Source organism: Cervus canadensis, chromosome 1 (assembly GCF_019320065.1).
Source record: "Cervus canadensis isolate Bull #8, Minnesota chromosome 1, ASM1932006v1, whole genome shotgun sequence".
Taxonomy (NCBI): domain Eukaryota; kingdom Metazoa; phylum Chordata; class Mammalia; order Artiodactyla; family Cervidae; genus Cervus; species Cervus canadensis.
Genome location: NC_057386.1, coordinates 108,101,796 through 108,124,272, shown reverse-complemented (window position 1 = coordinate 108,124,272; position 22,477 = coordinate 108,101,796). Strand labels below are relative to the sequence as shown.

The window sequence follows — 22,477 nt, the reverse complement described above, 5'->3', positions numbered from 1 at the left end:
CGAAGGGTGGAAAGGAGCGACTCTGAGGTCGGAAGGGGGACCCCAGGGTCAGATCAGATGCCTGGGTGTAACCAGAGTTTTCTGGCTGGAGGACGGAGGATGCGGTAGGGACCGGGAAGGAGGGAAGTCATCCAGGCAGAGGTGATGGCAGTTGGGACCCCAGCGGCAGTGCAGGCCACGCCCAGGGTGCGCCGGGGATCACGGAGCCCTGGGAAGGAGCTCTTCTCCACACTAAGAGCGGTGGGTGTCCCACGAGCAGAGGAAAAGGGCCCTGGAGGTGGACAGCTGGAGTAGAGCCGATCTTGCCCAGGGTCGCGAGAGCCCCGGCTTCACACCAGGAGGGAGACGGGAGAAAGCAGGTCCTGGAGAAGGAAATGGCAGCCCACTCCAGTATTCTTGCTTGGAAAATTCCGTGGATGGAGGAACCTCTTAGGCTACAGTCCATGGGGTCGCAAAGAGTTGGACACGACTGAGCGACTTTACTTTCACTTATCAAGTATACTTGTGGCTGATTCATATTGATGTATGACAAAATCATCACAGTATTTTTGTAATTATACTCCAATTAAAATCAATGAATTAAATTGTGTAAAGTGAAAATAAAAGAGAAAAAAAAAAAAGAAAGCAGGTCCTTTGCCTCCCCCCAGGGCTGGCGCACAGTGGGTGCTCCTGCACATTTGGCCAGCATGGGACTTCCCTGTGGTCCAGTGGTTAAGACTCTGCACTCCACTGCAGGTTGGATGGGTTGGATCTCTGGTTGGAGAACCAAGATCCCACGTTCAGCGACTAAGAGTTTGTATGCCAAAAGGAAAATGGAAGATGTCGTGGTGGGCTGCGACTAAGACCCAGGGCAGTCAAACGCAGAAATATTTCTTAAAAGGAGTGACCCCTTTCTCCTGTCCCTGCTTGCCACACCCTGGGGAGGCAGCCAGGAAAATGACAGAGGCATTGGGGGGTTTGGTGAGGTGTGCAGGCTCAGACGGAGGACAGGGGAGGTGCCTGCGGTCTGGGCCCGGTCTCTGCCTCGCTCCTTCCCTGGCCCAGCGCCCCCTCGTCCGCTGGGCAAGTGTGGGTGAGCCCGCAGCACAAGCCATGCCGCCCTGCTTGCGGAGCCTGACCGTCTGCAGTAGGCGGGCTCCTGCCAGTGCCCATGCACGAGCCTGCCTTTGACGCCCGCAAACACCTTCTGAGGTCACAATTCTTGTGGCCCCACTGACTGAGGGAAAAACTGAGGCTCAAGGGGTCAATCAAGCTTTCCTCAGCCCCCCAGTCACCAAAGGGGTCCTGTCCAAGTCTGCTGCCGGACTGCTAGGGGTGAAGTGAGGTCTGGGATGCACGGCCAAGCCAAAGGGCCCCCCTTCCCTCCCCCCCCACTCCCCCCCTCCATCCACCATCCTTCCTTCGCAAACCCCACTGCAGGATCTCTGCGCTTAGCGAACAAGGAGACTAACTCTGGCGCCTGCCCCGCATCCTCTGCCCGGACCAGGCGGGGTGCTCAGCCAACATTTGATGAGGGCGAGGGCCGGATGCCTGGACCGCAGGTACTGCCGGGTGTGCATGGGGGATGGACCAGGCCTCCTCGGGCTCCCGGCGGTACAGGATGATGGCTGGGAGAGGCGCAGAGCAGAGAGCGATGCAGATGCCGGAGAAGGAGGATGGGTCTGTCCCGGCAACAGCAGGAGCTGAGAGTCAAGACGCTGCTGCTGGTGGCTGCCAGGTCCTCGGGAGACAGCGGCTCGGGCACCCCAGTGACGCCCAGGCGGTCAGAGCCCACGGGCCGGCTCTGGAAGCACCAGGCTCGGTTCGCCTGGGGCCTCATGGAACCTGGGCAGTTTCCCCCTCCGGAGAGGACAGTACCAGCCTCCCGACTGTGGTGAGGATTCAGGAATGAGGCCTGTTCTATGCTGGTGGGGATGGGCCGGTCACCCTCGAGGGGGCACAAGGGGTGGGGGGCAGCGGGGCCAGGACCGCCGAGACAGAGACCAGCCCCGCATGGCCAGGGGGCCGCAGCTGGAGGCTGGCACCCGCTGCCCCTGCCCGCTGGGGAGGTGTGGACCGGTGGGCCCAAGAGTCGACCTGGAGAAGGTGTACACCGCCCCAGGATGGGGTGGTGCTGGGTGCAGTTCCGTGACCTGCAGCAGGAAACCCTCAGGGAAGGGGTCAAGGGTGCGGCAGGTCCTTCCATCTGGAGTCCGGTCCCTGCTCTGAGCAGCCCAGGCTCTCCTGCCCAGCTGGGGTGGGCTCCTCTCCCGGTTAGCACTGCACCCCTGGGCTCCCAGCCCAAGGCCACGCTGGGAGCTCGCTATCATGTTCCTTTGCCGTATCTGTGTTTAACGCCTATGTCTGCCCTAGTTCAGGGGGTTGAGCAGAGTCGGACATGACTTAGCATGACTGAGCGCGCACACCTGCTGACCATAGACCGTGGACTGCACCAGGACGCCAGCCACACTGGCCGACTGGCCTCGTGTTCTCTAGCCGCGCCTTCACCCGGCCCGGACTCAGTCCTGGGCGCTGTTTCAGGTGCTGAGAAGACTTCGGAGAGCGGGCAGAAAACACACTGATGACCCACAAATAAGAGAAGCAGGCTGGAAAGCTGGGGCGACTGCAGCCACAGAGATCAGAAGCCTAAAGCCCCTGGTGGGCTCTCAGGACGCAGCCCGGGACCCTCAGCAAGGTCGAGTGCTCCGAGCAGCTCAGGGCGTGGGTGGCGGAGGGCAGAGGAGCAAAAGCTGCCCAGGACCCCAGACCCCATGACCACCCAGCCCAGCGGTCACAGACACAGAGTGTGGGGCTGCGGGTGTGGGGCAGAGCCAGACACAAGGGGCACGGGCCCCCTCTCCAGATCGGGGGGCGTTGGGGCAGTGGGGCCCGTGATAGTCAGAAGGCTCTGTAACCCAGAGGTTCTCTTACCAGCAGCACACCTTTTTTTTTTCCTTTGGCCACACGACGAGGCTTGTGGGATCTTAGCTCTCCTGACCCGGGACTCAACCTGTGCCCCCTGCGGTGGAAGCACACCAGAGTCCCAACCACTGGACCATCAGGGAATTCCCAGCTTGCCTCTTTAAAACACTTGTAAACCAACGTCCTCCTTGCACTGTGTTAGTCGCTCAGTCGTGTCCGACTCTTTGTGACCCCAGGGACTGCAGCCCACCAGGCTTCTCTGTCCATGGGATTCTCCAGGCAAGAACACTGGAGTGGGCTGCCACTCCCTTCTCCAGAGGATCTTCCCAACCCAGGGATCGAACCCTGATCTCCTTCATTGCAGGCAGACTCTTTACCGGTTGAGCCACAGGGGGGAGTCCTCCTTACACCCTGACAAATGACACGACTGACCGTCTGGTCAGCTCCGGCGTATCCTTCCCACCCTACAGTATTTTCCAGGACCCCCAAAGCCTGAGGGAACTGCCTTTGAAAACTACCTATATAATCCATCCCTTTATGTTTTAGGCAAGAAAGCCACACCCAAGGAAAGCCATCAGGCGCCCAAGCTCAGAGTCGGCGGGGTGTCTGCAGGTCGCTGGACAGCTCGAACGGAGGGGATAGATGAGCCCCCTGTTTGCTCAGCCCCTCCACCGTGTTCCTCCGATGCTCCTCGGGTGGTACCAGCACAGGCAGTGACAGGATGGTGCCGTGGGGCTCCCAGGGACTCGAGCTGGGGTCCTGCTCCTTGGCAGCCGCCTGCCTTCCTGCCCTGACTGTTGACCACCCTCCTGGGGGCTGCGACAGGACAGCCAGGCTGCCGAGCCCCTCCCAGAGCCCTGAGCTGACTGTCCGGCTTTGCCGCAGCTGCCCACGTGCCCAGGCAAGCCACCCGCTTCCGCTGAGCCTCAGCCTCTGTCCAACAGAGCTGTGCTGGGGGGTCCCATGAAGACTCGTTCCCTGCGGCTCCAGGACCACCGGGACCGTTCCCATGTCTCACCTCCCCCTTCCCCCCATCTACCTCTCCTCTCACAGGACCCCTGGAGCCAAAAGTCCCTGTGTTCTGGGTACTCGCCCCTGCCCAGTGACATCTCCCATGGTACATTAGCATTCACGGGAACCCAGGATAAAAAACTAGAGTATCAGGAATTCCCTGGAGGTCCAGTGGTTGAGATTCCAGGCTTTCACTGCTGACAGCCTGGGCTTGATCCCTGGTTGGGGGACTAAGATTCCACATGTCTCACAGCACAGCCCAGAAAACAAAAAACAAGCACATACCAGGGGAAAAGAGAAAGAAAAACATGAGTGCAGCAGAAAGGGTGGAGGCTTCTCTGAGCCTCAGCTTGCCCACCTGCAAGAGGGGGCCAAGGTTGTCTGCCCACCTACCTGGGGAAAGCCTGTGTGAGTGAGAGGGCTGCCTGTCTATTTGTCCTGCACCAGGAGCAACCCAGGAAGGTCAGTCACCCAAGAGAGGCCGGTGGGGGGAAGGGGAACTTCACTCCGAGGGCCCTGTGGGGGGCTCATGGCTAGATAGCCATGCTCCAAGCAGCAGAGCCTGAGCTGTGAAGGCCCCGGGTGCTGCCCAGGCCAGGCCTGTGCCACACCCTGAGGAGCAGCGGGGTCAGTAATGGGGTCACGACATTAAAGACTGGATGCAAACGGCTGGGACCAGAGGTCCAGCTGAGTCCCCCAGGAGTCATGTGGTGCCAGGGCCAGCAGGGCAGGGAAGAGCCGGATGGAAGTAAAGTTCCTGAGCTTCCAGCCACACAGTCGGCAGGGCTAGAAGCAGCCAAGTGTATGCGTGTGCCTGCGTGTGCCTGCATGTGCATACGTGTACATGCGTGTGCCTGAGTGTGTATGTGTGAGTACAAGTGCATGCGTGTGCGGGGTATGTGTGTGCACGTGCATGTGTGTATGTCTGTGCATGTGTGTGCAGGGTGTGTGTGTTCCACAGCTCAGGATTCCACCAGCACCTCTGTAGTGGCCTGAGCCTCACTCCTGGCCCAGCCTGAGGCCCCCGCCCAGGGCCCAGCGGGCAGCCTGGAGCCTGGGGTCGTTGCCCTTGCTGCCAGGTGGTACCTGAATGGGGGGCCAGGCTGGCCAGGTGGCCTGGGGAGGCCGTGCCCTTTGTCCCCTGCCTGCCTGGCCCTGGGTCCCTCTCCCTCCTTTCTGCGGAGGGACTTTCACTTACCCCTCCTCTCAGCCCACTCTGGGCAGGGACAGGTGTACCAGACACATATCTGCTCCAAAAGGAGAGGCCCTGGGTGGTATGATCAGAGGTGCAGAGTCCCGGGTTGCCCAAGCCCAGCCTGGAGAGTCAGGGAGGGTTTCCTGGAGGAGGAACTGCTCAGCAGAGGCCAAAGGATAAGACAAGGTTAGTAGTGAGTGGACAAAACCAGGGGTTGTGTGGGGCCCACTAACCAGCCTACTGCCTTGAGCAGAACTCTGAATCCAGTGGGACTGAGACCACTCAAATATCGAATGCCTAGTTTAAATAACCCCGGTGGACCAGCGGTTAGGACTTGGAGCTCTCACTGCCAAGGGCGCGGGTCCAATCCCTGGTGGGGAAACTAAGATTCCATGAGCTGCGTGGGGTGGCCAAAAAGAAACAAGCAGCAGAAACAGAAAATAACACATGGCAAGCACCAGCGCCTCGCACAGCACATGTCGTTTCTGTGTTGTCCCCAACACGCTGCAGCCCGGAGGCCTCTGAGCCAGGCCACCTCTTCAGACCCCGGGAAGAAGCCTGTGAAAGTCCCAGCCAAGCCTGGATGGGGAGACTGGAGTGTACACAGACCTCGGTGTGCCTCCTACTACACACCCAGCCCTGGGTCTTGGGCCGACAGGGGCCCGACCCTGCGAGGCCGATGCTAGCAATACACCCTGGAAGAGGACCAGTCATGCTCCCTCAGCCAAGAGGTGGCGGAGCCTGGATGGATGCCCAGGTCTCTGAGGCATCTGTCCATCTGCCCCGAGGCATCTGGTTGAGCCCCAGGAAGCTCAGAAGGCCCCTGGGCTGGCTCCACCCTGGCACCCTGCCAGCCTCAGCCAAATACCTGCCTTGCAGGCCTGTTTCCCAATCTAGGACTGAAATGAGTGAACTGCCAGGGAGCTTGCTCTGGGCACTGTGTAGTGTCACTTCCTTGAAACCTTACAAACAGAGGAAATGAGTGCTCAGAGAGGTCAAGAACTCTGGGCGGTCACACAGCGTGGCAGCGAGCTGCATAATGCACCCATTTTACAGATGAGAACACAGGAGCAGGTCAAAACATTTGACTCCAAAGGCCCACAGCCCTAAGCATCTGATGCCCTGCCCCACGGAGAGCCATGGAGAGTTCTCCGGCCGTGTTGTCTCCAGGGAGGCGGTGTGGGGAGCAGCAGGGCCCACAAGAGCCCTTGGTTTTTCTTTTTGGAAAAGCTGGCAGCTTTTTTGGAAAAGCTGGGCACTCCTGAGCCAGACCCAAGGGCAGGCCTGGCCCTCATGGTAGCTGCATTCTTCACCTCCTCCCCTGCCCCTCCACCGCCTCCGGGTTCCACTTGACTCTCTCCTTCTGTGGATGTGAAATGTGAGGCTTCCGGAGAGGAGGCCTGGGGACGAGTCCTGGGAAGGGGTCCTCCCAGCTGCGACCTTGAGGTCAGTCAGATGGCATCAGAGTGCCCGTGGAAACTGGAGGCAGAATTTTGCAGGTTTGAATCCCCACTCAGTTACTTCTCTGGGCTTCCCTGGTGGCTCAGACGATAAAGAACCCACCTGCAATGCAGGAGACCTGGGTTCGATCCCTGGGTTGGGAAGATCCCCTGGAGAAGGGTAAGGCTACCCACTCCAGTGTTCTTGCCTGGAGAATCCCATGGACAGAGGAGCCCAACGAGCTACAGTCCGTGGGTTCACAAAGAGTCAGACACAAGTGACTAACACTTTCACTTTCAGTTACTTCTGGACCTTGTGACTGTCAGGAGGTCCCTCTCTCACAGAGCGGTCTCCAGGGGTGGTTGTGAAAATGAACCAGGAAATTACAGTTCAGGGCTCTGGTCCTCAAAGGAACCAACCCTTCTGCTCTGTCTCGTCTGGCACCATGCCCAGGCCATGGGCTCGAGGCTTCTCTGTAAAATGGGCTTAGGAGGTTTAAACAGATAATGCACGCAAGTCCTGGGAGTGGTCCTTGGAAGGGTAGGACCAGTGGGGGTGCAGGAGCCAGACACACCCTCCCCTAGCTGAGCCCAGGGCACACCCCCAAGTTCAAGCATATTCTGTTGTGATTCCCAGTCCCTGTGTGTGTCTGTGTGTGTGCACGCTAAATTACTTCAGTTGTGTCCAGTTCTTTGTGACCCGATGGACCGTAGCCTGCCAGGCTCCTCTGTCCATGGGATTCTCTAGGCAAGAATACTGGAGTGGGTCACCATGCCCTCCTACAGCAGATCTTCCCAACCCAGGGATTGAACATGCGTCTCTTGCATCTCCTGCATTGGCAGCCGGGTTCTTTACCACCAGGGCCACCTGGGAAGTCCTTCCAGTACCCACACCACCCAAATCCTTGGCAGGGCCAGGCAGAGTCGGCTCACACCCACTAGTGATTTTCATGCCATAGCAAGCCCCCTTTCTCCAGGCCCAGACAAGCGGCTCGGGATTTGGCCGGGGTTCCTTGGCCTGAAAGGTATCATCCAGGAAGAGGATGGTAAGGGACGTGGTGCCAAGACCAGGCGGAGGCCTGGGGCCAGACAGACGCCTGGGCATCGCCAGATGGACATGGGCGGCGTTCAGCCCCGGGGGTCCGGAGCCCAGAGCGCGCATAGGCAGCGGAGAGAGGAGCGCGGGCAGTGCGCCCACCGCAGGAGGTGGGAGAGCGCGCCCAGGGGCGGAAGGGGCGCGCGAGGACCCTTGGGCACCGGAAGGGGCGCGCAGGGCGGTTGGCCGCGGCCTGGGGCGGCGGCGGCCGTTGGCGAGAGGCGGCCCGGGCCAGACGAGGTCCGGTGTCTGGCCCGGCCGCGGCCACCATGACCAAGGACTCGCCCAACCCTGCGGACGGCGGCCGCGCAGCCTCCCAGAAGCCGGCGACTCCGGGCCCGGCGGCGGCGGCGGCGCTGGAGGAGCAGCGGCGGGAGCTGGAGAAGCTGCGGGCGGAGCTGGAGGCGGAGCGGGCGCGCGGGCGGGCGGAGCGGCGGCGCTTCTCGGCCGGGGCGCGGCAGCTGCGAGAGGAGGCGGAGCGAGAGCGGCAGCAGCTGGCGGACCACCTGCGCTCCCAGTGGGAGGCGCAGCGAAGCCGGGAGCTGCGGCAGCTGCGGGAGGACGTGCTGCGGGAGCGCGAGGCCGAGATCCGGCAGCTGCTTCGCTGGAAGGAGGCCGAGATGCGGCAGCTGCAGCAGGTGCTGCGCCGGGAGCGCGACGGCGTGGCGCGCCAGGCCCGGGAGCTGCAGCGCCAGCTGGCCGAGGAGCTGCTTAGCCGCGGCTACGGCGGCGGCCGCGCGGGGCCGCCCGAGGACGCGGGCGCGCGGTGCCGGTGCCGCCTGCAGGAGGTCCTGGCGCAGCTGCGGTGGGAGACGCACGGCGAGCAGGCCTCGCGCATCCGCCACCTGCAGGCCGCGCTCGACGTGGAGCGCCGGCTGTTTCTCAAGTACATCCTGGAGCACTTTCACTGGCACCCCGCCCTGCCCAGCGCCCCCGACGGCCCTCTTCCATTGGGAGAGCCGCCCCGCGAGGCCGTCACCAAGGCCGCACGTGGACTCGGAGCCCCGGACAGCCTGAGCGCGGGCGTCCGCGCGCGCTCCCGCTCCCTCGATCGGGTTCCCGCGGCGCGCGCCCGCTCCCCCGACAGCCTGCTCCCGGCGCGCGCCAGCTCGCTCGACTCCCTGGCGCCTGCGGGTCCCCGCCCCTCGCTTGACGGCTGCCCGAGTCACCCCAGGGCCCCCGAGACGTCCTTGCCAGACGCTTCCCTCTCGGGCTCCCTGAGCCCCCTGCCGCCGCCGCCGCCACCATCGGAGTGCCAGACACCTAGCGACCTGCGCGAGGGGGAAGAGGCGAGGAGCCGGCCCCGCGAAGCCCCGAGCCCCCCACCGCCGGGCCCGGACCATCGCGAGCTGCTGAGGCGGAACTCGGAGCTGTCCGAGGAGCTGCAGGAGCTGGCGCGCCGCTGCTCCAGCCTCCGCGAGGAGAACCTACGGCTGCGGCGCTTGGGCCTCCCCGACGAGGCGGACGAGAAGGCAAAGCGGCTCAAGGGGAAGCGCGCCGAGCTGACCGGTCTCGCGCGGCGCCTGGAGGACCGGGCCCGCAAGCTGCAGGAGGCCAACCTGCGGGCCGTGAGCGCGCCGGTGCCCGGAGAGAGCCGCGCGGGCCTGGAGCTTTGCCAGGCCTTGGCCCGCCAGCGCGCGCGGGACCTGTCCGAGCAGGCGAGCGCGCTTCTGGCCAAGGACAAGCAGATCGAAGAACTGAGGCAAGAGTGCCACCTGCTGCAGGCGCGCGTTGCCTCGGGCCTCGGCCCGCTACCCGGAGAGGGCGCCGCCAGCGCCCAGTGGCTCAGCATCGGCGATCTGGACCGGCTGCAGCGCGAGTCCCAGCGGGAGGTGCTGCGCCTGCAATGGCAGTTGACGCTGCAGCAGGCCGCCGGCGGCGCCCGCGCGGAGGCGGGAGGCCGGAGCGCACCCGGCGAGGCGGCGAGGCGCCAAGTGCGGGCGCTGGAGCGCGAGCTGAGCGCGCGGCGGCAGGAGTGCGAGGAGCTGGGCGCGCAGGCGGCGGCGGCGCAGCGGCGGGGCCAGGAGGCCGAGGCGCAACTGCAGGTGGCGCTCCGCGAGGGCGCCTGGCTGGCCAAGGAGAACGCGCGGCTGCAGGCCCAGGCAGACTGGACGCGGAAGGTCGCGGCGGAGAACGAGGACGTGCGCGGGCAGCTGGGCCGCGCGTGCCAGCAGCGCGACGCGGCTGGCTTGCTGGCCGAGCAGCTGCTGCAGCAGGTGGCGCAGAGGCAGGACTGGCAGCAGCAGCTGCAGCTCGACCTGCAGAAGGTCCTGCGTGACCTCCAGGCTGCCCGGGACGAGATGTGGACGCTGCAGCGTCAGCCTGGCCACCCACCCCAGCACGACCCAGGGGCGCCTGCGAACCCGGCGTCCCCTCCGCCCCGCAGAGACAAACCGGGGAGGAAGGAAGACCTCCTGCTGGAAAACCCGGCTGCCCCTGGGGAGCCAGCCCGGGCCCCCCAGGCTCCAGACTCCAGCGGCCAGCCTCTGGACTCCAGGCCCCAGCCCCAGAGAACCGGCTCCCTGTCGAATTCCTCCTCGGAGGTGGAGTCCGCCTGGGCCACAGTGCCCTCCTGCCCTACTCCGGATGCCGACACAGCCAGCGAGGCTGAGGACCTGGAGCCAGACAGCCTGCCCTCGACCCTGGAGGCGGGGGGCTTGGAGGTCTCAGTGGCCACCCCCAAGCTCAAAATCTTCCTGGCTCGGTACGGCTACAACCCATTTGAGGGGCCCAACGAGCACCCTGAGAGTGAGCTGCCGCTCACACCTGGGGCCCATGTGTACATCTTCGGCGACATGGACGAGGACGGCTTCTATGAAGGGGAGCTTGAGGACGGCCGGCGGGGGCTGGTGCCTTCCAACCTGGTGGAGCAGATCCCCGACGGCGACATTCAGGGCTGCCTGCCCAGTGAGTCCCCGGACCGAGGCCCCACTCGGCTCCCGGCGGCTGGGCAGGGCCAAGCTTGGAAGGATGACCCCAGTCCCGGCTTCTTACCTGGGCAAGCCCAGACGGCGGTGAACAGAGAGCCATGCCCAGTGGCGAGGGTGGGCTCTAGGATGGAAGTGGCAACAGAGGTCTCAGACACCAAGACGGAAGCCAGCCGGTTGGGCTCCCAGGAGAGCAGGGACAGGCGGGGGTCCTCCAACTCTCCTCCGGGGACCATCGGGATCCCTCATACGGCCTCCGTGCACCTCCACCTGCTGAGTGTCGCAGCCACGTCGGCTGAGGTCGCCTGGGTGGGTGGCAGCCACCCTCACACAGTGTACCTGGACGACCGGGAGCATGCCCTGACCCCCATGGGCGTGAATGGCTACACCTTCCACCACTTGCAGCCTGGCACGAGGTACCAGGCCCGGGTAGAGGTGCGCCCCCCCTGCGACTCGCTGCAGGCCTGCCAAGAGGAGGTGTCCTCCACCGTCACCTTCGAGACACCCTTGGCGGGGCCCCCCCACCCTCCGCTGGACGTGCTGGTGGAGTGCCACGCCTCGCCGGGCCTCCTGGTGGTCAGCTGGCTCCCCGTGACCATCGACTCAGCTGGGTCCTCCAACGGAGTCCCGGTCACCGGGTACGCCGTATACGCTGACGGGCTCAAGGTGGCGGAAGTGGCCGAGGCCACCGCGGGGAGCACGCTACTGGAACTCTCCCAGCTCCCACGGCCCATGACATGCCAGAAGATCTCAGTGAGAACCATGTCGCTCTGCGGCGAGTCCCTGGATTCCGTGCCTGCCCAGATCCCTCACGATTGCTTCACGTGTCTCCACTGGCCAGAGAGGTCGCCCTTCAGCTACACCTGGGAACACCCGTCTGCTGTCAGCGGGAGCTTCCCCATCTGCCCTTGGAGGCTGGGTCCGGCACCCCTGAGTGCCAAGGCCCGCCCTCATGCCCCCCGAAGCTGCGGGGAGACCCGGGCCAAGTGTCGCAAAGCATTCCCTGAAGAACTCCCAAGGAGGTGGTCCCCGGAGACCAGGCTGATTTCAGAAGGAGAAGGTCCCAGTGCAGGCTCAGGCAGCCAATCCCAGGGGCCCGCGGAGGCCGGGAAGCCCTCCAGAAAGGACCAGCTCTTTGAGAAGTGTCCCCGGAACCACAGGCCACCTCTGCCCCGGGGCCAGCCTGGCGGAGAAGGGACCCAGGACCGGTGGGCGCTCACCAGCCCAAGCCCTGCTCCGGGAGTCCTCCGTCTGTCCCCTGAGCCTGCGCCCGGCGATGAGCCGTGCCAGGAGAAGGTCGCCTTTGGGAAAGTCCTCAGACAAAAGGCAGACGCCGTCACGTCCATCCCTCCCAGGCCGGGCAGCAGCCAGCGATCCGCGTCTGACTTCAGTGGCGATCGGCAGGAGGACGCACGGGGCGCAGAGGGGCGAGAGCGAAGATGGGCACTCCGAGGCCTAAGCGCACGCGGTCAGGCTCTGGGGGCCGCGGCCGGGGGCTGGCTCCGGGGGCCCGGCTCGGCGCCCTGTCCTGCCCGGTCCAGCAAGGCCCTCGGGACACCCAGGGGTGCCGCCCCACCACCGGGGACAAGCGTGGGCCCTCCGGCCGGGATCTTTGTGGCCCTCCCTGATTACAAGCCCCTGGCTGTGTCCACCACCCCCGAGGCTGCAGGGGGCGAGCTGGCCCTCCGAAAAGGGCAGCCGGGGAGAGCAGGGGGCTCTCAGGACCCCCACGGCTTCTGTCTCGGTGAATGCAGTGGGCCGGTGGGCAGCATCGCCGGTCACCTGGTGGCCGAGGTGGACGCGGGCAGGGAGTGGACTGATGGCCGTGGCAGGTGGCATTTGCCGGGGCACCTGGATGACTTCGGGGGGCTCGCCGGCCCTCAGGGCTCCTCTCCTCTGCCCCAGGGGAGCCCCGGAAGGCCCTCCTCCTCACTCTGGACTCCAAAGACCATGATGGCAGCTCTGGACTATGACCCCAGGGACTGGCTGGCGGGGGGCCCGGTGAAGGGCCAGCTGTCACTGAGGGCAGGGGATGTGGTCACTGTCCACGGGCCTGTGGACGACAAGGGCTTCTACTACGTGGAGTTGGGCGGCAACGGAGGCCTGGTCCCCGCCCACCTGCTGGACCACATGTCCCTCCAGGAGTGAGTGCAGCACCCCGCCGAGGTGGTGGCTCCGGCCGCCTGTGCCCCACGTGGGCACCCACCGCCAGGCCCTCCTCGCTTCGCGTGAGGCACCTGCTCCACACGCTGATGCTCCGAACCCTCTGCCACCCCAGGCCTCAAAGGCAGCGAGGCCTAAGTCTGGATGGAGCCGTTTCTAGAAAGAACAAGCTGCTTCCGAGAGGCTGGCAGGCTGGTGATCGCAGGCGTCTGGGCCATCCGGTCTGGTCCATCCATGTCTGGCCCTTTCTCAGCTCCATCCTCAGGACCCGTTTCCTTTGGGAGTTTAGCTTCTCTTAGCTGTTGCCTTGTATGAAAGTCTAAAGAAAAGCCTGCCTCTTTAAAAAAGAAAAAAGTGACCAGAATGTTACTTTTCTATCTTCTGTTCAAATCCTTATTAAAAGTGCATAGAAACAAAGAAAAGAGAATTTTAGGAATGAAGGCACAACCACAGAGGCCAGCCCAGTCCCGCTCCCTCCCTGCCTATCCCGGGGTCCTGGAGGACTGCAGACATTTCCCCCGGGCAGAGGGTGGGGGAGAAGACCCTTTGAGGGGGGTCAGCTCAGCCCAGGTCCCCACCGCAGTCAGAAGGGCACCACTTCCGTGGGGGCAGAAGGGAGCAGCTGGACGCAGCTCGTTAAGGAGGGTAGGAGCCACGGGCAGGTTCTCGGGGGAGCCGGTGACTCAGGTCCAGAGGGTGCTGTCACGCCGTCTCTGGGGCTGAGACGGGAACAGGGAGGGACAGGTCTAGGAGAGGCCTCGAGGTGACCCACCGTATCCTCAGAGAATGTGGGAAGCAGCCTGGGGGCCTTGCGGTGCACACACACACTCACCCCTCATGAACGGAAGCTCCGAGTCTCAGCCAGGGAGGAAACGGTCTGCTGAGGGCTATGCCCCCTGCCTGCCGCCCACACAGACACCAACTTTCCGGTGAGAAGGCCAGCTCAGAGGCTCCTTGGCTGGTGAAATACCCATACCATACACTTTACCATCTCAGCCATTTTCGAGTGTACAGTTAGCCATGCTAAGTACGTTCACGGTGTTGAGCAACCAGTCTCCAGGACATCTCTCCTTCTTGCCAAACTGAAACTCTACCCCCCGTTACACAACATCCCCCTGTCCCCTCCCTCAGCCCTTGATGACCTCTAATCTTTCTGACTGGACGACTTTGACTCCTCTAGGGACACCGTGTCAGTGGACTTGGACCAGAAATCCGGGCTTTGCTGTCTGGCTTACCTCCCTGGGCACAACGTCCTTGGGTTTCATCCGAGTGGTAGCAGGTGTCACGGTTCCATTCCTCCTCAAGGCTGAATTATCGTCCACTGTGTGGACCACATTTTGTGCATCCGTTCATCCATCAGGGTTGCTCCCCCTGTTTTGTAAATCACGTGGGTGTGAACATGGGTGTGCAGACATCTCTCGGCTTTCACAGTCTTCCACGTTATCATATCTTTGTGAGCTCACAACCCAGAACAGAACCTGAGGCCCGCCAGAACAGGAGGGCTGCTTGTGCACGAGAGGACGGCCCGGCCCCTCCCGGCTCCTGGGCTCAGGCTGGGGGGCTTGGTGGGCTGCCCGCAATCTGAGGGGGCACAGGTATGGACCCAGTTGCTGTGAGAGCAACAACAGTTTAGCCAGAGGACAGGAACTTAATCCAGCACCTTCAAAGTTAAACACAGTAGCTGTGAATCCGGGCTTCCCTGGTGGCTCAGATGGTAAAGAATCTGCCTGCAATGCAGGAGACCCGGGTTCGATCCCTGGGTCGGGAAAATCCCCTGGAGAAGGGAACGGCAACCCACTCCAGTATCCTGGCCTGGAGAATCCCATGGACGAGGAGCCTGGCGGGCTGCAGTCCACGGGGGTCACAGAGAGTCAGCCAGGAGTGAGTGACTAACATTTTGAGCTGTCATTCCATGGAAACCGCACAGGTAACCTAGGGAGAATGATACCAGCCCCATTGTCCCATCAACTCTTTTTTAATCTCCTCCCCTGACCATCGCCCAGGGCCTCTCACCGCTCTCCAGAGCTGCGGAAGAGTCCCTGTCCTGGCCAGAAAGTGGCCCCTGGCCCCTCCCTCCAGTGCCCCCCCCCACCCCCCGCCTCCAGCCGCCCACCCTGCTTTGCTTTTCTGCACCACCCTCACCCAAGTCTGCTGTCACCCGTGGGTTTTCTCCGGTCACGTCCCACCCCCGCCCGCCCCCCCTCCCCCCGCACTGGAATGGAAGCCCCGCCAAGGCAAGGACGGTTTCGGCTCCTTCATTGCCCGGCGCCTAGTAGGGCCTCAGTAAAGGCCTGCGGAAGGCAGGAGCTAGCAGGGCTCGACCATCCCTGTTTGTCGCTCGTATGCAGGGCTCCGGGGGGGTTCACACCCGGCACCGGGCCTCCCCGCCCCCTGGAATAGCCAGGCAGGGGCCCTTGTCGGCAGAGGAAGGCTCTGTTTCTTATCTCGGCGGGGGGTGTCCTGGGCAGTGGGAGCCGCGAAGGCCCCGGCCCCTGAGACGAGTCAGGGATCGCACGTCCGGGGACACGGAGTCGCGGCCCAGGCGGGGCGGGGGCGGGGCTGGGACAGGTGCCCACCCACCCCCTGCCGAGGAGGACCCCTCTCCCCAGGGCTTCCAGCCGGCCGCCGGGAGCTCCCTGACGCCGCCACCAGATGGCAGCACAGACGGCTGCCGCCCGGCTGCGCACCTGGGTTAGGGCCGCCAGGAACCGGCTCCCAGACCCCCCGGGCCCCGCCCAGCCCTGCTTTCTGCCCGCCCTCTCCGCAGGGTGCCCTGGAGAGCTCCCCGCCAAGTACCACAGAGGCCATCCTTCCAGGGGCTTCGGGAGCAGCTTGAAAGCACACCCAAGCCTTCTCCAACACACTTCCTGCCGTCCAGCAAACCCCAGCCTCCCCGAGGTCCCAGGAGGCATCAGTGTCCCAGCCCAGCAGGCTGGGGGGATGCAGGACCACCAAGCAGCCGTCCCGTGGACGCTGGGGAGCCTCTGTTTCTTCATCTGGGGCCGGGCTGGGGCAGGAGTGTGCGGTCCAGGTTCAGGACTCATGAGAGGACGGAGGAAGTGGGTGCAGGGGATGGGGGCAGGGGTCCACGGCAGGGTGGACGTGGGCCCAGCTCTCTCCCCCGGGGCCCTGAAGCCTTTGAGGGGGCTGCAGGGACAGGCGGTGCAGGGGTGAGCAGGTGAGCCGCTGGAGACAGGCCCCACCCCCCCGACTGACCAGGCCACCAGGAGGCCCGAGGCCTGTCCAGACCTGCCCCGGGAGGGAAAAGGGGTGGAGGGCCCCCTGGCCAGAGGGCAGAGGAAGCTTTGCAGTGGGCAGGCGGGCCGGGTCAGGAGGGCTCTGGAGCCAGGGTCACCCAACCTGTCCGGGCGCCGGCCACTTCTGCCCGGGGCCCTCTGGCCTGTGCTTGGCCCCTCGCCAGCCTGGGCCTGCTGTCCCACGACGGGGTGGGCTCAGGTTCCCCCCATCACCATCAAGGAGGCAAGAGCGGTACCGCCTGCCTGCCTGAAGGTGACCGCGAGGCTCCTCTAGCCCTCCTTCAGGTTCCCATCACACGGCGGCCCCCAGGGACAGCCCCTCCGTCCCTCTCTGCCTCTCAGCGCCTGGCCCCCTTTCACCCTCTGCCAGCGTGCCCTCTCAGAACACGATGTTTGCTAACTGATCGCTTTCAGAATCCTTATATGAAATCCATGTTCACAGCATGGAGGTCACGATGTAAAAAGCTCGGAAATGCCCCTGGAGCCCATTTGAAGCTCTTTCCAGCACCTTTCAGTGGCGCCTGGTCTCCCTGTCTCAGCTCCTGGAGGTCAGGTTTGGAGGTGGGGTTGGGGCTGCTTGTGAGGTCAGGGGGTCCATGGAAGGTAGAGCCCCACAGCCCAACTCAGCTCCTGTAAAGCTGAGCACAGTGCCAGCTGAGGCCGGGCCCAGACCCCAGGCACGGAGGGTTTCTGGGGCCATGCTGACGCCAGGGGCGCCCCAGTCCATCCCACTGGGCCAGTCAGCCTGCCAAATTCCCAGTGGCTGGTGTGGCTGGCCGTGGGTCTGCTCTGGGACGAAACGCCCTGTATTTGGAAGTTCCCAAGGATTGATGCTTTTGAACTGTGGTGCTGGAGAAGACTCTTGAGCATTCCTTGGACTGCAAGGAGCTCCAACCAGTCCATCCTAAAGGAAATCAACCCTGAATATACATTGGAAGGTCTGATGAAGATGAAACTCCAATACTTTGGCCACCCAGTGCAAAGAGCCAACTCGTTGGAAAAGACCCCAATCCTGGGCAAGATTGAAGGCGGGAGGAGAAGGGGGTGACAGAGGATGAGATGGTTGGATGGCATCGCCAACTCAATGGACATGAGTTTGAACAAACTCCAGGAGATGGTGATGGACAGGGAGGCCCGGCGTGCTGCCGTCCATAAGGTCGCAGAGAGCCTGAGATGACTTGATGACTGAACAGCAACCGCCGTCAGGAGCCCTGGTCTTGGACACCTGGCTCTGGGCTCGGGTGCCCCCTTGTGCTCTGAGCCGTCTGGGCATTTCTCTTGGGGTCCTCTGGGCCTGACCACCTGACAGACTGCCCACCTGGCTGGGCCTCCAGGACATCAACCTCAGCCTGCGGGACCCCCTGGGCCACATCCCCTCGGTCAGGGTGCGCTGGTCAGAGGGCGTCCACCTGGAGGCCTGGACCCTCTGGCTCAGACCCTTTCTCCTATCATGGCCTTCCAGCCGCCCACCACAGGTGTCCTTCCACAGTGCCCTCCACCGCGTCTCCAGGCAGCCGCCCCCAGGCTTCCCATTCCACCCCACCCGCCCCCACTGCCTTCAGCTGCCCCTTCCGGGAGCAGCGACAGCCTGCAGGCACCGTCCCCTGGCCTGGAGTTACTCAGTAACTCTGCTGCTTCCCCTATCAGACTGGGTCTTCCCTCTTCCTCGTACCCTGCATGCAGGCATCTTGACCTGGCGACCTGGCGTGGAGCAGACATCAAACCAGAGGCCGCCTTAAGAAAGGCTTGGCCCGGGGCTCTCGGTGGCCACACTTCCCGGTGAGAACTGACCTTCAGGGAGCCCTCAGCCAGTGCCCCAGCCCATGTACGCTGGAGGCCACCCTCCCAGGGGTGTAATTATTTCCCCTTTTCACAGATGGAGAAACTCGGGCTCAGAGAGGGGAGGTCATTCATCAAGGTCGTTCCGTGAGCTGGAGGCCGAGCAGGGGGTCTGAGCCCCGGTGTGTCCCTTTGCCCCCTGCCCTTATCTACAGGGACGGTTCCTTCCCCCAGCCTGGGGGCAGGGCCTGGGTCTAGGGAGGAGACCGGAGGCCGGGATGGTCAGGAATTCAAATTGGTAGAGCTGGTGGGGGAGGGCTGGAGTGCCTGGGAGTGGCCCGCAGTGAGGGCTTGGGCAACCGGGCCCTCTGTGTGCAGGGCTCCAGGGGAGGGGGCAGCGGACGGGCAAGACTCTGCTGAGTCAGAGACGCCCCAGGGGCTCTGGGGGGAGGCGTCAGGCAGGTAGTGCGGGCTGGGGCGGGTGGAGCACCCAGGGTGGTGGGCCAAGGGGCAGAACTGGGTGCTGGGGCCCCAGCCCGGGGTCATCGGGATTTAAGGAGAAAAGAGGCCTCCCAGAGGGCAGGGGGCCACCCTTTTCAGAGGAGGGAGTGGTCAGCCCCACAAGGTCAGGCAAGATAAGGGCCACTGGGCCCAGCCTCCCTCGTGACTGCGACCAGAGGCTGCTGCCCCAGCCCAGGGGCTTCCTGGTGTCCAACCGCGAGGGAGCTGGCCCCTCCCCCACCATGCAGGGAGCCCCCTCAGCCCCAGCCTCACCCCCCCACTCCCCGAAGCAAAGCAAACGGGGGAGCTAGAATTTGGAAGCTCCCCATTCTGTGCAGCCTTGGTCCACCCCATCCCGTTGGCAGCCAACCGGGCAGAGCCCCCCAGACCCTGCCCCGCCAGCCAGGATTCAGGAAGGGTCTGCCTTCTCTCTTCCTGCCCCGCTTCTGCCCGCCTCGCCCCACTCCTCATCGACAGGCCCTGCTGGCCCGCCCGAGCCATATGAGTAGAGACCGCTCGCAACCCCATTTCACAGGAACGGAAATCAAGGCTGGTAGAGGTCAGCTCAAGGGCAGCCGGCTGGTCAGTGGCTCGGCCAGGATCTGGATCCTGTTCCTATTGCCACTCCATGGGCTTCTCCAGACACAGGCCTGCCAGCCTTCCCGGCTCAGAGCAGGGATCGGGCCCCACCTTCATCCATCCACTCCCCGGGGCCAGGCGCCCGGGCTGCAGTCTCCTTCAGACAGATCTCACAACAGACCCTGGCAGTCTGACAGTGGAGGCTACCAGGAACCTGGGGAGCGAGGTGCAGGGGGACCAGGAGTGCGGGGCGCAGGCCTGCGGGAGTTTGCAAGCAAGTAGGGGGCCAGCAGGGCTTTCCAAGAAGGGGAGGCTTCACTGAGATTTTTGGCTTTACTTCCTGGTTCATTCCCTTTCTTTCTTTCTTTCTTTTTTGGTTGTGCTGTCCCACGTGTGGGATGTCAGTAGTTCCCCAAGCAGGGAAGGAACCCACACCCCCTGCAGTGGAAGTGCAGAGTCTTAACCACTGGACCACCTAGGAATTCCCTGTTTTTCTAAATAAAGAAATAACAGAAACAGTACATAGACATGATGGTGACGATCCAACAACACAGGAGCACCCTGAGTTAAAGGTGAAGACGTGCTCCCCACCCCTCCCCCACACCCACTACTCCCATGGGTCTCCTGCCCAGGCTTTCTTTAGGAATTTACAACCATACATAGGAATGGAAGCAGGCTTTCCTGGTGGCTCAGCGGTGAAGAATCCGCCTGCCAAGCAGGAGATGCTGGTTCCATCCCTGGGTCAGGAAGATCCCCTGGAGAAGGAAATGGCAACCCACTCCAGTGTTCTTGCCTGGAGAATTCCATGGACTGAGGAGCCTGGAGGGCTACAGTCCGTGGGGTCACAAAAGATTCAGACACGACTTAGCGACTGAACAATAGGAATGGAAACACATTTATAATTTCTAAAACCCGTAAAGGTGATGACATTGTTCTGGATCTTGCTTCTCCTACTTGGCGGACTGTTTTTCTGCCGACTTAACAGTACAAACCTTCCACCCCTCCTGACCTGTCTAGGGACGGTGGCCTCGTCTTCGGCTGGGCTCCAGGGCTGTCTTGCCTCCTCTGGGTTACCGGTTGACCATGCTCCCCCGCACGCCTCCTGCACATATTTTTTTCAAGACCCCAGATGCTGGCCCAGGCTGACAACTTTGCCCACCTCCCAGCTCTCATCACACACCCCGTGAGTCTCTGCATCTGACACCTACCCTGCCTGGCTCCTCCTCTGGGTGCCCCGCAAAGCTTTCTTTCCCATCAGGAGTTTGTACCCTCTGCTCCCCTGCCTGGCCTCACCCTGCCTCCTACCCAGAGTCTGGCGTTTGGGTCGCACCTATTCATTCATTCCCACATGCCCCAGATTGTTTGTGATCACGGTCCTGGGCAGGGTGTCTGCTTGAATGACACTCAGGGGTTGTGGCCTCTCTGGGGTTCAGGGTGCCTGGCTCTGCCCGGGGCTGCAGGACTGCAAAGTGAGGGGAGGGGGCTGGGGAGGGGGAGACCCTGTCCCCAGGCAGGGCTTTCACTGGACAGAAGGTGTGTGGGAGCAGCCTTTCTTCAGATGTTTCGAGAGGCTGCCTGTCAGAGTTGGGGCTGCACTCTGCTGTGGAACCTGGGGAGGGTGATCTCAACGTTTCTGAGCCTCACCTGTAAAGTGGGGCAGTAACACATGCCTCTCCTATGATGTTGAAGAGCAGCAAGCCCAAGCGTGTGACATGCTTTGCCAGTCCCTAGAGTCTTGGCCGCCAGTACCAGCCGCTCAGATTCAGGTGGAATCGCTGCCCTTCCAAGGGAAATTCAACTTCCTTGCTGGACGACCCGGCGCCACTCTGTTTGCTGTGTGTCCACTGTGTGTAACCGCCTGCCACGCTGCCCCTCATGACGGGAATGAATGAGGCCCTCGTGGCTTGGGAGAAGCAACAGATGGGGTGCATTGCTGCGGAGGGAAGGGGGTTGGAGAGACTCATTCACCGCTTTGACTTTTCATCGCGCGCCTGTTTGAGGTCAGGCATGAGCTGGGTACTGGGTCTACAAGAACAAATAAGACAGTCTTCCTGCCCTTAAGGCACCTGTCCAGCAGTCGCGCTGGGTCGGGGCAGACAGCCGGGAATTGCAGTGGGGGCCCTTCCTGAAGGGGGTGATGCCTGAGCTGGGTGGGAGCTCTCCAGGCAGAGGCGGAGGGGGGAGGAAGAAGGGTGGCCCAGGCGGCAGGAGCCCAGGGCGCCCGTGCCCGGGGGTGGGAGAAGAAGTCATGGCATGTACAAGAAATGGAGTTTTCTGCTGTGGCTTGGGGCAGGGTGGCAGGACGGGGCGTCGGGGGGCGGGAGGGAGGTGAGATGTGGTATTGTATGGGACATACTTACATTAAAATATTATTGGTTGTTTATCAGTTTTAATTGGGCATCTGTATTTTTAAAATCTTGCTGTCATGTGAAGAAGCAGTGATTTACCCTTTGGGGATATTTTGTGTTTTATTTTTTCATTTTTTTTCAATATCAGAAGAGATGATGGTAGAAGTAGCAGATGGTGGGGGGGGGGGCAGGGATAACCCAGATATTTGGAAGTAACATATACACGCTACTATATAGAAAAGAGATAAACAACCAGGACCGACTATAGCACAGGGAGCTATCCTCGGTTGCTCGTAACTACGTACGTGGGGAAAGAATTTGAAAAATAACTATATATGTGTTTGTGTATATATGGTGGTGGTTTAGTTGCTAAGTTGTGTCTGACTCTTCTCAATCCCGTGAACTGTAGCCCCCCAGGCTCTTCTGTCCATGGGATTTTCCAGACAAGAATACAGGAGTGGATAGCCATTTCCTTCTCCAGGGGATCTTCCCGACCCAGGGATCGAACCCGAGTCTGCTGCTTGATAGGCAGCTTCTTTACCACTGAGCCATCTGGAAAGCCCTGTGTGTGTACATACACAATGAATCACGGTACTGTACATCTAAACTAACACAACAATGTAAATCAACGATAGTTCAATTTTTTAAAGACGTAGCCGATCAGTTCTCCTTCACTGCTGAGCCACCTTCCATGACGCAGCAAGCAGTTCCTTTGCCCACGACTTGCCGGAGCCTGACTCTGCTCTACCCAGCCAGCCTCCTGTCACTGGATCTTCCCGGGATAGCCCCCAGGCAGGTGCCATGACTATTCCCAAGTGACTGATGGGAACGTTGATCGGAGAGGTTAGGTTCTGCACAGACACACACAGTCAAGAGAGCTGAGACAAGAAGAATATATCTGGCTCCCACTGGCTCTCCCATCCTGCTATTGAGTGCTTTTTCTAGTTCCGCGATCCTTTCCACACAAATGTAGCCTTACAAGGTTGCTGTCAGTGAAAATAAAATTTTGAAATCTGCTGTTTTCACTGTACATCAATACTTTCCACCAGGTTTTTAAGTAGCTATGTAATAATACTGCGGGAGAATAATCACACTTGGATGTTATAAAGTGCTGGGCAGGAAATGGGCTTGGCAGTGGACCGCAGAGGTGGGAATACCATGGGAGACTGCCCAGCAACTAGGAGGGGCAAGGTGAGAGCCTTGCTCGTGGTGATTTAGAAATCGTACCCTCACCCCAGATTTTTTTTCCCCCCGACTTGAAAAGGAACAGGTACTAAGTAT

The 22,477-nt window shown here is 62.0% G+C and overlaps 1 protein-coding gene across 1 annotated transcript; it reads left to right on the top strand.

The window, feature by feature from the left end:
• Positions 1-7,911: 7,911 nt before the first annotated feature.
• LOC122455243 (RIMS-binding protein 3A-like) lies at positions 7,912-13,138 on the top strand. The gene has a single exon (XM_043490225.1). It carries the CDS (start codon positions 7,912-7,914, stop codon positions 12,715-12,717), a length of 4,806 nt encoding a protein of 1,601 aa, XP_043346160.1. The 3' UTR covers positions 12,718-13,138.
• Positions 13,139-22,477: the final 9,339 nt, after the last annotated feature.

What these genes read in the sequence shown, in the direction of transcription:
- LOC122455243 (XM_043490225.1), top strand. Translation starts at nt 7,912, where the DNA reads ATGACCAAGGACTCGCCCAACCCTGCGGACGGCGGCCGCGCAGCCTCC.